The following is a 14,763-nucleotide window of genomic DNA, read 5'->3' as shown; positions in this document are numbered from 1 at the left end:
AGATGTTTAGCTCCATTATTATTTGAGTCCTTATCAAGTCTTATCAAAAATCCGAATTTAATCCTCTTGCTACTCTTGCCATTTGCTTCTCAACATGATACTTACTTTCTCATCTAAATTGGAAAATGTGTATTACAATACCAAGATTAATGGATGTCATAATCCAATGTGTTTGAAGGTCCTATTGCCTACCTGCTCTAATTAGCAGTTTCCTGTACAGTGTATTCCAAGGGTGTCAAACTCAAGGCCTGTGGGCCGCTTGTGGCTCATGGTGTGCTTAGATCTGGCCTGTGGAAACAACAAAGGACCAGCCGCCGTGCCTCTGCCAGTGAAAACAGCTCCATTTTTGCTGGCAGAGGGTTGCAAGAAGCAGTTGCAGCCGAAAACAGAGCTCAGGAGCCTGTTTTCTCTGGCAGAGCACTCAGGCCGCGAGCATCCCCAACACGAGTGACGTCGAACTAGCCGTGCGCACCCTGGCCCTGCAAGGTCAAACACAATCCTGATGCAGCCCTCAATGAAATTGAGTTTGATACCCCAGATGCATTCCTATGTTTGGAATTTTCTTTTTGTTTTCTTCTAAAATTTATTTATGATTAATTTGCCGCCCATGTTGCTGTGGGGCTACTCTGGGTGGCTTACAGCAGTAGACCATTAAAATTATAAAACAAATTTAAATATAACAATTGTAAAACAACGAAGTGCAGCAATATGAATTAAAAGATGGGCAGGGAGGAAGCAGGATGCACAAGGGAGGGGGAGGAGATTGTGTCAGCTATTAGTCCAGTAACCACCTCCAGTGTGGAACTCCATTGGGTCCCAATCAGCCAGCCAGTTCTTCAGGTTTTCATGAAAGGATAGGGGTGGGGACTGCCTTTCTCATTTCAAATTAATACTATTTCAAAGTATAATTACTCTATTCTTTTTCAGTGCTTAATTTTGATATGGCATCCTCCAGTTGTGTTTAACTTCATCTTCCAGAATACATAGCCCAGGGACCCATGTCATTTAGAGATTATGGGAATTAAAAGTTGATTGCATCTGGAAGATTGAGAAATGCAGTAAAGCTCTTTCTGGTTAGTTCTTAATTCTGCATTTGCACATTGCCAAGAATCCTAGCTTAATCTGTGACTGAAGAACAGTCACTCCACTTGGCACATCACTAAGCCATGAAGAAAACATGTTATGCACAAATTTAAAAATATGGTTGAATGCACCTTAACAGGCCAGGATTTGTAAATTAACCACCGGAATGGATAAAATTATCTTAAAGCTTCTTAGCTTGTTTGGACATATCTATGATCAGAGATTCCCATAACACAAAGCAATCTACCCAGCTATGTAAAAGAATGAATATATGCATATACCAAGTTATACATGTCCATTGTCTTTGTTTTTTTTTAAAGTCTTTGGGTCAATGTTGCCTCCTGCTGACTGCCTGGATACATTTCTGCAGGGTTTTTTTGGCAAGATTTCAGAAATGGTTTACTATTTCCTTCTAAGGGTTGAGAGAATGACTGGCCCAAAGGTCACCTGGTTGGGTGTAATAAGGCAGGATCAGAACTCGCGGGCTCCTGGTATCTAGACTAGCACCCTACTCACTACAGCAGTGGCTCTCTATAAAATTTATTGTACAATAAATATAGTTAATTATAAATTAGATTTGAGGGAAAGACTGGTCTCTACCTAGCTTCAACCTCTAACCCATCATAATTTTAAAGGGAGGAGCAAGAGTTACTAACAAGTAGAAACAGTAAAAAAGTATGTTCTATTAGATCAAATAAATGAATCATACTTCCCAACCCTGAAGATTTAAGGCATCTATCTTGCAGAAGTAAATTCCAAACATTAAACATTCTGAAGTTTTTTTTTTATCCATACCAACCTTTTGCCAATCAAATTCTGCAGGATAATCCATCATATAATCTGGGTAAAACACCTGGACCACAAATGTGTATGTTTCTTCTATGTTCACTTCCCAAGTTTTATTTTTCCTGTTCTAAAAACCCCAAACATTCTTGCCATTGCTTGTAAGTGCTGCAAATGCCTGATCCAAATTGGCAAAGCAACAAGATTGTTTATGTTCAAATGTTCATAGTGCCCTTCAAAGTATCCCTTTTCTCAACAGCTTTACGAGGCATTTCTTCCAGTAGTCCTCTTCCACAAGTCAATCCCTCTGCCGTTTCAGTTAGTCTCCCTGCCTTCCCCAACAGATGAAACCATCCAAGCAAGAATGTATGTTTAAGCAGGATAAGAACATTATTCAGAAACTTTTTTTCTCACCAGTTGTAAATATAGATGTACAAGCTTATTGCGCAGCTTGAAGATGGATACAAGAAACTTCCCAGTTTTCCATCTCAAGATCTGAGTCCCCTTTCAGAAAATATTTATTGTAATTTTGACTGAGATTCTTAACGCTTCTTATGCACTTGGGCCAAATCTGTAAACGAAAACAAGCCACCTTGCAAGTTGCCAGGATGTTTTCCCCACGCTCTTAACCCACATTTACAAATCCTCAAGCACCCTTATCATTTCAGTAGATATCTAGTTACCCTAATTCCTGTAGATATATTTCTTTGGTATGTAAATTCTTCATAATACAAATAAAAGTGGCTTTATGTGCCACTGAGATGAATCCTATTCAAAATGGGACCTTCAGAAATGAAGCAACTCCAAAGTGACTGTTCAGAGTCCAATGATCTCTAGCAAGCAGACCCAGATGCCATGGTAAGCTCACCAATTTTCCGCGTGAACTGCCCTTACCTTTTTGTCCTAATGTTTGCCTACTCTATCACAGGTCTAGTCATGCACTGCAGTTATTACCCTTATCACTTCTCAAGTTACTTTTCACCTTTATTGGTTTTATTTTCCTTTCTGTTCACAATTTAAGTTTCTTTCTACTGAACTACTTCTATTTTCAGACAAGCATAGACTTTGGACTACACCACGCAGACACAGGATTTTACTATGGAGAACTTAGGTGCCTCTAGTAAGGTATTTCCATGAACAGCTAAAAATACAAATCTGAGTGCTATTTAAAATTAAATACCTGGATTACCAATGCATTACCCACATCACCCACAAGATGGCAGTTACTTACCCTCCAAATACATAAAAATCATTTTAATGCCCCAACTTGGAAAAGAGTATTATCCTCAACATTTTGTTAAATATGAATACATCATTGCCATTTACATCATTTGCATGCTTTTATCTCAAACTGATTGAGACAAATATCTTAACATTATGCAAATTATGTGAATTGCTACAGATGTTATAAAATTAGCATCAAATTAATGTAAATCTACCTTTCACCCAGACAATTTTGGGTGCCTCGGACTTATCTGTTATTTCGGGTTGACATCTCAACAGAAACCTGATCTGTCTCTATAGTTGGCAAAATGGAGAGCTATGCTAAGGTTTCATTTATGTGTCTGTGCCAGCTTGTTTAAATTAAAATCCCTCAGAAACCCTCTTTATTATTATGTAACACTACATGGGATTTTTAGCACTTTTAAACCTAAGAAAAATTGATGTCTGAAATCTCACATGAAATAGCATGGTGGCACTTAAAGCCTGAAAAGCATGCCAAGTCATTCTATAAGATAGGGGAGAAATTAGAGTCCTCAAATAAATTAATGTCTACTCAGTAGCCATCAAAAAGGTATCCTTTGGAGAAGAAAACACCCTCATAATAATAGTTAGAAATGCAATCCACTTGCCTTGTGAAAGAAATAGAACCGCATTGCTAAAAGATCACGGACACACTGCCCAGTTTAGATGGCTAAATGCAGTTTTATGAAGATAAACAGGGTGGGAAAGAGTATGACAAGACAAACTTACAATTGGAAGCAGAAAATAAGGGGTGTTTGCCTGTCCCGGATGACAGGAAACTGCCATCTGTACGTCAACCATGGTGCTGCCATTTCATGACCGTTGACGAGAGAGGGCTAAGATAACACCATCAAATTAAAAACATGCTAAATGAGTAAAAACTAGGTGTGTCAGAGGAATAACATCCACCCATTGCTATCCTGGGTGCTTGAGAGTGATGAAACTTAAAATTAGCCCCATTCTCTGCCATCGGTATTTACAGAGCAAAACGCAAGTCAATTTTGTAGCCAAATCTGTGGAAGTGTTTAGGAAAGGCAAGGGAAGAGATTTCCAGGGCAGGTAGCAGATGCACAAGAACTGTACTCTACAAATGCCACCCCTCCAAAACAAAATGTATCGCTCCAACCCCCTTTCCACTCTCCCCACACAGTGATGGGGAAAGGGCTGGGGAGCTCAGCCAAGCCAATTTGCATAAAGGGCTGCTGTGATTTATTTCCTTCAGTGGAGATCAGAGCGGGGGCATGGGCAAGCCAGATTTGTCCGGTCCCCCTGTTTCCTTGGGAGGCCTTTGCTCTTCATCCATCTTCCGTCCATGTTTTCGAAAGTACTTGTATCTCTGCACATAGGCCTTCACTAAGTTATTCACCTTGACAGGGTTGATTTCACCACTCTTGCTGTGGCAGATCTAAAAGGGTGGAGGAGGAGGAGGAGGAGGAGGAGGAAGAAGAGAAAGTGATTTCCATAATACTCTGGAATCTCTGCTCTCACATTTTCGCTCTTGTTTCCTTCTTCTATGGCGCCACTGCTTTACCTTGTGGACAGCTTTGCGCAGAATGTCTTTGTATTCTTCCTTGGTGATCTCCTTCTTCTGGTAATAGGGCTTGATGGCCAGCTTGACTTCCTCCACTGCTCGCTCTTGGGTGTGAAGCTTTTTCAGATACTGCAGGGAACACAGGCAAGGCGGTCAAAGGAAGTCAGTGTAGGAGAAATAAGCAAGGCAACATGACAGCAAAGCAGGAAATACGTTTAGGACAGTGATGGCAAATGTTTTAAGAGACTGAGTGCCCAAACTGCAACCCCAAACCCACTTATTTATCGCAAAGTGCCAAAACAGCAATTTAACCTGAATACTGAGGTTTCACTACCTAAAATAATGATAAACAACGCAGAGTTCAACTAATTGTTCTAAAAATACATCCTAATGCACTTCTATGTCCCTTCATTTTTTTGAAATATTACATTTAGCAACACTGAAAAGAAAACTTTTGCAATATCATTTCTTTCCCTCCTCTCTTTTCCTCCCTCCCTTTCGCTTTCCCTCCTTTCTTTCTCTCTGCCTGTTTCTCTCCCTCTGTTTCTCTTTCCCTCCCTCACGCTTTCTCTTTTCTCCCTCCCTCCCTCTCTTTCTCTCCCTCCCTCCCTCTCTCTGTTTCTCTCTCTCTTTCCATAGGTTCGCACCACTGATTTATGGTGATCACGTTTGTCAGTCCTTGGTAGCAAGGTTCCAAAGATGACCAGCTGGAAAACAGGGACATTGTTTTCTTTGCTCCAAGCCCAAAGTCTGACGACCATCTGACCTCTTTTAAATATAGTTTTGTGATTATGATTCCAGAGACACCTTGCAAACAGAGGCAGTGCTATCAAGTGCAGGGATGAATCACTTTTCTCAGGCTAAGTGCAATAGGGTCTAGAGCAGTAGTGGCGAACCTATGATACGCGTGCCAGAGGTAACACCCAGAGCCGTCCATGTGGACACATGCGCCATTGCCAGCCCAGGTCTCTGCGTTTCTACATCGCGATTCTCACCGTTGTTTGCAGGACTAAAAAAAATGTGCGAAACAGCCTCCATCATGGTGCATTTGCTGTTGCTGCCTCCATGGCCTGCCCCTTGCGCAGCACAGTGAAATTTAGTGCGCTTCACAATGTGGAGACGGGGTCCCATCCATCTCCTGGATTCCATTACGACATGGAGCCACAATGTGACCCTGCATCGTTGTGGTTTCGCTCTCGCCTCCCACGTGTCAGTTGCTTTTCCTGCAGAGCTGCCTATGTTGGGATGCCCCGCCTCCCCGCTGTCCAGCTGGTCTTCGGCTCTCCAGTGACCAGCTGAGCATGGGCGCGGTGCTTCTGGGCTCCTTGGCCTCCGGATGTCAGGTTCCCACCACCCAGCACCAGTTCAAGGGTTCCTTCTCCTCACCCACCCCCAGGGTTGAGAGAGAGGGAGGTAAAGAGAGAGAGAGAGAAAGAGAGGAAGGGAGGGGAAGGGGGGGAGAAGGAGGGGAAAGAGACAGAAAGAGAGGGAGGGAAAGAGAGAAAGGAAGGGAGGGAAAGAAAGAGAGAGAGAGAAAGAGAAACGGGGAGGGAAAGAGAGAGACAGAGAAACAGAGTGGGAGGGGGAGAGAGGGAAATACAAAGGGGAAAGAGGAAGGGAGGGAAAGAGAGAGAAACAGAAGGAGGGAGGGAAGGAGAGATGGAGGGAAAGGGGAGAGAGAGGAAGGAGGGAAAGGGGGGGAACTGATAGAGAAGAAGAGAAAGGGAGGGAAAGAAAGGGAAAGAGGGTGGGAGGAAGGGAGAGAGAGAAAAAGAGAAATGGGAGAAAGAAAAAGACAAAGGGAGGGGAAGAGAGGGGGAAGAGAGAGAGAAGAGAGGGAAAGAGAAAGGGAGGGAAAGAGAGAAAGAGGGAGGGAAAGAGGAAGGGAGGGAGAGAGAAAAAGAAAGAAAAAAAGGGAGGGAAAGGGGGGAAGGGAGAGAGGAAGGGAGGGAAAGAGAAAGAAAAGAGAAAGAAAGAGAAAGGGAGGGAAAGAGAGAAAGGAGAGAAAGAAAAAGGAAGGGAAGGAAAGAGAGAGAAAGACAGAGAAAGAAAAGGAGGGAGAGAGAAACAAAGAGGGAGGGAAAGAAAGGAGAGGGAAAGAGCGAGAGAGGAAGGAGGGAAAGAGAAAGAGGGAGGGGGGAAAGATAGGGAGAAACTGATAAGAGAGGGAAGGAGAGGGAAAAAGAGGGAGGGAAACAGAAAGAGAAAGGGAGGAAAAGAAGAAGAGGGAAAGAGAGGAAGGAGGGAAGCGGGAAAGAGAAAGGAGAGAAAGAGAGAGAAGGAGGGAGGGAAAGAGGGAGAAACAGTGATAGAGAGGGAGAGGGAAAGAAGGAGAGAGGGAAAGAGAGAGAAAAGGAAAGAGGAAGGAAGGGAGGGAAAGAGAAAAGAGAAAGTGGGGAAAAGGAAGGGAGGGAGAGGGAGAGAAACAGAAGGGGAGGGAAAAAAACAATGAGGCAGAGAAAGAGAAAAAAAGGGGGAAGAGGGAGATAGAGGGGGAAGAGAAAGGGAGAGAGGGAAAGAGAGAAAAAGATGATATTACCAAAAATTTCTTTTTTATTGTTGCTAAATATATTTCAAAAGCAGGAAAAGAATGAAGGCGCATAAAAGTGCATTTAGCACGTATTTTTAGAACAATTAGCTGAACTTTGCGTTTATCATTATTTTAGGTAGTAAAACCTTATTCTTCAGGTTAAATTGCCATGTCGACACTTTGCAATAAATAAGTGGGTTTTGGGTTGCAGTTTGGGCACTCAGTCTCTCAAAGATTCACCATCACTGGTCTAGAGAAAAAATGGATGAGTCTTGAAGAAAACATGGATAAAAACTAAATTTAACTCAACTGAAGACTGAAGTGTGCATAATTAATGTCCATGCATTTAATAATTTTTCCCTTCAATCACCCTGAAAATCCTTTTTGGGATTCTGGAAGCTACAAGAAAGCCTATGAGGGAAGGTGGAGAAACATGTTGCTGTGAAGCCTCACATTGTGCACTTCTGCTAGAGCAGATTCTAGCAACGAAGCAGTCACTGCCCAGCTGCCCAATTTCCCCCCAGCCTAGACACAGAGAAGGAATAGGGTTCTTAAACTGAGCTGCAGAATAAGTATGAAAAGATCACTCCAAAGACTTTTACCTTATCGCTGTCTCCACGCCCTTCAGAACTGGTACTGCCCAAATCGGTGCCAGAGGAAGAAGCAAAAATGCCAGCAGCAGGAGGACCTGCTGAAGCCTGGCTCAAGGTTCCTGGCAATCCCCCTGTAGGGGTGCTAGGAGTTGAACCACAGCCTCCTAGAGGCATTGATCCTTGCAAATGGTAGGAAATGGGTGGGACAGCTAGATGTGAGGCAGGCGGGTGAGTAGGTGGTGCTGGTGGCTGAGGAGGAGCTAAGGAAGCTGAGGGCTTGGTGTGGGTCAAGATCTGGAAGAAGAGAATAAACAAAACAGGGTTGAAATGGCTTGTCTTGGGATTAAGACAGGTAAAACTCTTAGCCTGCTGCAGAATTACTGTAACTTATTCCATGTTTTCTATTTTTTTATACTGTGGAGCAGATTATTACAATCTCATTACTTCAAAATTGAAACTACCAGATAAATAAGCCTACTTGCCTATGTACAGGAAAGTCACAATGACCTGTCAGTTCCCTTCTCTGGGTGCGCAAGAAGATCCCATTGGGTACAATTGGATATTGCAGAATTAGTCAGCAGAGTTGACATTTCTTTTAATATTGAAGTTGAGGGAAGGGAAGGGAGAACCAGCAGTCCTCCAAACGTTGCTAGTGCAATTCCTATCAGCTGCTAATATGGTCAAGGGTGAAGGATGTTAGATGTTGCATCCTCATCCTGATAAAATGCTTTCGGGTTGTTTAAGAAATCTCTTAATATGAAGTCCTTCATTTGAAAATTCCTCCTAAGACCCATGTACTTATGCTCCTGCCCACCTAGCAATTCCAAAAATACTAGTAGATAATTACCACTTCGATGGGAAAGGTAACAATATTCTGTAATGTCCTGCTGTCCACATGAACGCAGAAAAGTTATAAGAGAATGCTGGCTAAATGGCCTCAAAACAAAGATCAGTGCCGCCCCCTATGATCGGCAATGATCAGCGGAATAAAATCTGTAGGGAGTCTTTTCCTTCCTTTCATGTATCTGTTAATATCAAATTCTGACCATAACTCTGACTTCAGGGGAAAGAGAAAAGAAATGTATATTTTGTCACTTCTGTGACAAAATTCGGAGGATTTAATTGTGAAATAGCTCCAGAATGCCATGTAATTACAAGGAGAAATTCTGCAATTAACATTTAGCACAGTGCCTCACATGTTTATCTGGAAAGGAAGGCTACTCTTTTAGTTCAAAGTAAAATGTACCTGACATCAACCTTGTGCAGTCAGCATCATGCAAAAAGACTGGTTTGCAAATCTAATGACAGAATTTGGAATTCAACACACCTAAAAGCCACCAAGATTTGGAGGGCTATTTCAATAGTGCATGTATTATATTTTTAAATAAGTTATTAATCTAATTGGATGCATGTTAGTTTCAAAAGGAGGATTTTTCAAATCACATAAAAGTTTTTCTCTTAAGTTTCAGAAAACATGTTGAAACTATAGAGTTCATCATGTGGCCAGCTTAGGAAGTGGGGGAAAATTGTTATTCTAGATAAAAACAGCTCTGATCCCTCAGCGGTAGATCAATGCCAAGGCCCATTTCATCTAGGTTTTAAGGGAAAAAGCCCCCGCACAGGTTTCTAAACTTTCCCTGCAGCCATGAGAACCAGAAAAAAAAAATTAAACGTAAGATAAGGTAACCAGATGTTCTCTGTAATGAGGACAACCTTGTTGTCAGACAGCAGACAGGTTTGCTTGTACAGGGAATTGCAATATACTGTATTTTGGGCTTTGAAGCTGCCCCCGTCCCGTCCGCCCTCCATAGTGCCAGCCTTGTTTGTGTCAAGATGAAGTTACACATCCTTGAGAATCTCACACCCATTTTTGTCAAGGTTTCCAGCATAGCAATTTCTAATTAAACCTTATCAAATTTTCAAGGAGAATCGCTGGAGCCTGATCTTTCAAGAATTTGAAAGTTGAGAACAACAATCCCCCCTCCCCCCCCCCCAAAAAAAAAACCCTGCTACCTCCTGTGAACGCATTTTGCAACCGAGCCATTCAAAATTCATACCCAATAATTCAAACCTCAGAATTGGTGTTATTACCTGATTGGTTGCTTGAATGAGCTCCTGGGCTTTTGCCCGGCTTGCAAGATTGGCCTCTTCCATCTTGAAGAGCAGGGCAGTCACTAAGTAAAAAACAAGAGTCTTAGACAAAGCTTCCAAAGCATGGGAGTGGGAAACAGATAATCAAGTGCCCAATGCTCCATCTCAGACTACATTTTGCAATACAAATCACAGCCATGGCAGGGCCTTCTATTATTTTATTTATTAAATTTATTTACAGCCCATTACCACAAGCACCAGATCTCAGACAGTGCACTTTAAATTTGCCCCATTTTCAGCTTGGAAAGCAAGACTGAAAGACTTGTAAAGATTAAAAGCTAAGGATGTACAATACTTTGAATCCAAAGCCAAAAAGATGCTTTAAAGCAAGTGAAGAATGCACACCACGCTTATCAGCATACAATTCTTCCCCCCTTGAAAAATCTGCATCTTTCAATAAAATCATGTTTAGCTGCATGATCCTAAAAGAATACATGCCTGAATTAAAACTATATCAACAGCATGCAAAAAAGTTGCTTTGGAGCAGGCATGGGTGTGCTTCCTTAACTCTCATGGCTTTTGGGGGGGGGGGGGATTACGTAAATAACATGCAAGCCCAGGAAAAGGTGCCCACAACTCTGTGAAGCATGTTCGCATTCAAAGTGCTGTGTATCCCTATTAACCACCCTCTTCCCAGCATGACAGTCTGTCAATCTAATTCAGCAGGTTTCAAGATCCCATTAAGGATACTGGGAGATCCTCTGAATACCATACTTCACAAAGAGTTAAACCTTAATAAGGATCATACTATTCTGCAATCAAAAAATAACTATTTCTTAGGTGAGTTTCCAACAGGGGGAGCTCAGCACTCATCATTTCTACATTGGTGATTGTCAAAACTACATTCTAAAAAGGGCACTCAGTACTTGTAACAAAAAGTGTTATAAAGGATCTGGAACTTCTGGTAAGAAGAAAGAAGTAGTATTTATCAACTTTCTCCTTCTTCAGCTTGTTTGTGTAATTCATGTTGTTAACTGAGTTCCCAGTGCGAATTCCTAAGCTTTTATTGCAGGGATTTTCCAGTTAGCAAAAAAACACTTAATCACAATCAATAGCAAAAAAATATCTGAGCTACCCAAGCCTGAATTGAATCTGATCAATCAGCCTTTTCATAATCTCTAAGTATAAATCCAAATAAACCCACAAAATAAATCTCCTTTTAAAAAAGCAGGAATGTTGTTTTTGGAACACCTAACTTGGTCTCAGATTTGCAAACTGCAAATTGACCTGCAATAAATTGAAATCTCCCCCCACAAAACCCTACGTAACACAATCTCCCCCAACACATACACACACACACACACACACACACACACCACCACCGTGATACCTACATGCCAATACACCACTAGTGCAGTCTACTCCTCCCTGCAGATTCCATGACATGGGAGCAGGGGGTTGGGGCAAACTACGGGGCTGATGGAGTGGCTGCGGCAGTGGCTGTTCCTCTTTGGGTTCAGACAAACTGTCTGCTTCCGGCTCATCAGCTGGCACCCTGGGCTGCTCAACGGGGGGATCCTCGGGAAGGAAGGAGACATCGGGTGTCTTACAGCTGCTGTCTACTGTCTGGGAATCAGGTGTGAGTTCCTGGCCTGGGGCCAAAGGCTGAGGACTTGGTGGTTTGGCTGTACCCCCCGATTTTTCTGAACCAGACCATGAAGGCTCCTCCTTGACCCTCAAAGGGCTGATTGCACCCTGACTGCAGCTATCAGCTTTGGATTTCTTCAGCCCAGTCTTCACTTTGAGTTTCTTCTTCTTCTTGGGCTCTGAGGCACCTTTTGGCTTGATGCCCTTCAGTTTCTTCACCCCCATTTTAGTTTTTAGTCCTTTCATTTTTTTGGGCTTGAAGCCTTGTTCTTTGACATCAGTCATTTCACCTTGGCCTGCTGCTGGTGCCCCAACCATTAACACCTTCTCCTCTGACTTGAGGAATGGTGAGCGGCTCTCCTTGTCTCTGCTGAACTTTACACCAATAGAACCCATTTCCTTGACTGATGTTGTGCTACTCACCCCTTCCCGGATCAATACAGCTACCTTGGACTGGAGCTTCACTTTCCGACCAGATCCCAGCTTGCTACTTTCTTTGTGACTTCCAGCTTTGATCTTTTTCCCTGCTTTGTCTCTGTCAGCTCTGGCTTTTTTTTCTATCTTGGGCAATTCTTGCTGCTCAGGAGGAGGAGGCCCCTCCCTCAGCTTTTTTTTGTATTTCTCACGGGTGCCTGGGCGGTCCTCCAGATAGGCCCTTTTGCGTTCCTTTTCCTTGCATATCTTTTGTTTGGTGTCCTCCTCAGGCCTTTTATCTTTGCGTGATGGAATGGCATCCTCCTTAGGATTTAGCCTCATTGCATTAGATTTGGATTCTTCAGCAGGCTCACGATCTGAAAAGCAAGCATCAAAGCTCATGCCCTCAGAATCATAAAGCACCTCTCTCTTAGCACTTTCCGGTGTCTCCAAAAGTCCCTCCATCTTCTCCTGCTGGTTGACAGTAATGGTCCTTTTGATAGTGAAGAGATCGTTGTCATTGAGATCCTGGATTGAAGGTGGCACCACAGTTCTTGCATCTCTCCGTCGTTCCATCAAAGCTTTTTCAGGCTTGGGCTCCTCCAGAAGGTGGACCTCTCGCTCTTTGTCCTTAGATAACCGATGGGAGAGATGCTTCTCACGTGAGCGAGACTGAGAGCGCTTCTTCTTCTTTCTGCCACCTTCCCCACGATGTTTGTCTTTGTGCCTACTTCGATGAGCACGGCTGCTGCTCCGTGATCGAGAACGATGGCCACGGCGTTTCTCCTTTGACTTAGACCGCCCGCTTTTGTGCCGCTCAGCTGAAGTATGTGAGGATCCAACAGCAGACAGGCTGGTGCTAATTGAAGGGGACCAGGAGCGAGACGTTCGGTGATGTGAGCGGGACCTTGAGGTCCTGTGGTGTGAATGTCGACGCTCTTTAGATTTTGAGCGTGATTTTGATTTCTTCTTTGGGTTCCAGGAAGAGCCATATGTCTCCTTGGTTTTTGATGTCTTGCATTCTCTTGATCTTTTGCGTTCTCTTTTTGATTTCTTACATGAACCTGAACTAGAACCAGAGTGAGCTTTGGAGGCAGGGCGTTTGGGGGCAGGTGGAGGTGGTGGAGGAGGCAGAGGGGATGGAGCTTGATAGCGTTCTCGCCGCTGGGTTAGGATTTTCCGTCTCAAATCCACACCTTTCCAACGTGGATCCGGCTGGTTTTCATTAAAATCAATCTGCAAAGCTCCTTCCTCATCAGAGTCTGCATGCAGTGATAAGAAATCATCTCCTTCCACCACCCGGAGAGTTCGTGGCTCAGCTGGCCGGCATCTACTTCGAAACAATCGAATGGGACTATACCGCTCATCCTCTGGCTGGACAATCTCGCCTTCTTCTATTTCTGATTCACCACCACCACTTCCATCCCATTCCACTGATGATCTGCGCCCAGCCCGAGGATGTCCACCTCCTTTGGACATTTTCTCTCCACCTCTCAGCTTCGCATTTCCAACGGTCACTACCTCTAAGGACACCTTCCCTTCCAGTGGAGTCTTGGCTTCAGCATCCAGGCACCCTTTGGGAGCCAAGTCCACCACGAATACCCGGCGACATGGTTCCGGAGCTTTAGAGTCTCCCTGATCTGAGGGAAGTTCCTCAGGCAGGGTGGAATCAGCACCAGAAAGCCCTTTGCCCTCAGAACTCTCAGCAGGGCATGTTGCCTCAGTCTCATAGCCTCTGCTAGGTTCTGGCTCTGGTTCTGAATCGTCTTGTCCTTTCTCTGAGCTTAGGAAATCTTGGCTCAAGCTGTTTTCATCGTAGATTCCAGCCAATGTTTCTGAAATGCGGCTGATACTATGTGACATATCAGGGGGCTGCTGGTCCTGGTCATCGTCTTCCTCCTCCTCCTCCTCTTCCTCCTCCTCCTCCTCCTCTGGTGAAGGAGTACTAATAGAGGAGCTGGGGTTGGAGCCTGTGGGATCAAAGGGATCATATTTCTGGTCATGCCGCCCACCCTCTGCTTCTTTACGGGGGGAATCCCCGAAGCCAAAATCACCATTGAGATTATCTTCATCAGTAGGGTGGAAAGGGTCATAAATATCTAAGTCTGGGGAGTGAATGGGGGGGCAGGGATTTGAAGAACCACCATCTTCACCAGGCAGGCCTTGATGGCAGGACATGGAAGAAGAGGATGAAGAGCAAGAGGATGAAGAAGAGGTGCTGGAATCAGCCTTATCCAGGGAGCTACCAGGTGGTGGCTGGGACCGTTGCTGAGATTCAGACTCTCGACCAGCAGTACTTTGCGGACGTTGTTGTCCCCCAGTAGAGACTCCCATACCAATTCCCAAAGTCATGGCCAAACAGGGTGAAGAAGTCCTGTCTGCTTTAGGGGACTGCAAAACCTTGCTTCTCTCTAATTCAGAAGTCCAAGTAGCCCTATCTGTCCTATGCACAGGCAGAATTCTATGTGGGTCTAGAACATAGGGTTGCTCTGAAACCGAAGGGTGACCAATTTGGGAGGCTCTACTTCCTCTCCAGCAGGGGGAAGATGATCCAAGGCAAGCTGTAAAAGCAAATGAAATTATCAGAAACACACCAAACTCATTTTTACAAAGAAATCTGCATTATAAGATAAATTAACTCTTATAACTTGTTTCTCAAACATCATTAAGTCTAACAGTACTGAAAGGCACCACATTAGTGAAGGTTGTTGTGTTCTATTAGTCCATTATACAAGCTGCTCCTAAACAGTCTAGATCTAATTTCTTACAAACCAGTTCTTAGATTAAGCAGCACCAGGACTTAATGTTACCGTACAGGCTCTCACCAGCAAAAGTAGTTTCAGATT

The 14,763-nt window shown here is 43.7% G+C and overlaps 1 protein-coding gene across 5 annotated transcripts in view; it reads right to left on the bottom strand.

Annotated features, from left to right (window-relative positions):
- Window positions 1-3,772: 3,772 nt before the first annotated feature.
- SCAF1 (SR-related CTD associated factor 1) overlaps window positions 3,773-14,763 on the bottom strand; it is a 30,490-nt gene continuing 19,499 nt past the window's right edge. For all 5 annotated transcript variants that reach the window (XM_081932034.1, XM_081932037.1, XM_081932036.1 and 2 more), the window contains 5 exons: window positions 11,251-14,478; window positions 9,857-9,939; window positions 7,775-8,059; window positions 4,643-4,771; window positions 3,773-4,516 (listed from right to left, as the gene is read on the bottom strand). In XM_081932034.1, the coding sequence (XP_081788160.1) occupies window positions 4,340-4,516; window positions 4,643-4,771; window positions 7,775-8,059; window positions 9,857-9,939; window positions 11,251-14,478 (3,902 nt within the window). In that variant the 3' untranslated portion in view covers window positions 3,773-4,339. The remainder of the gene's footprint in view (window positions 4,517-4,642; window positions 4,772-7,774; window positions 8,060-9,856; window positions 9,940-11,250; window positions 14,479-14,763) is intronic.

The sequence above is a fragment of the Natrix helvetica genome (genome assembly GCF_964273705.1).
Source record: "Natrix helvetica genome assembly, chromosome: Z".
Lineage (NCBI taxonomy): Eukaryota > Metazoa > Chordata > Lepidosauria > Squamata > Natricidae > Natrix > Natrix helvetica.
Note: the sequence above shows the minus strand (reverse complement) of the source record. Positions and strands in the feature narration are given on the sequence as shown.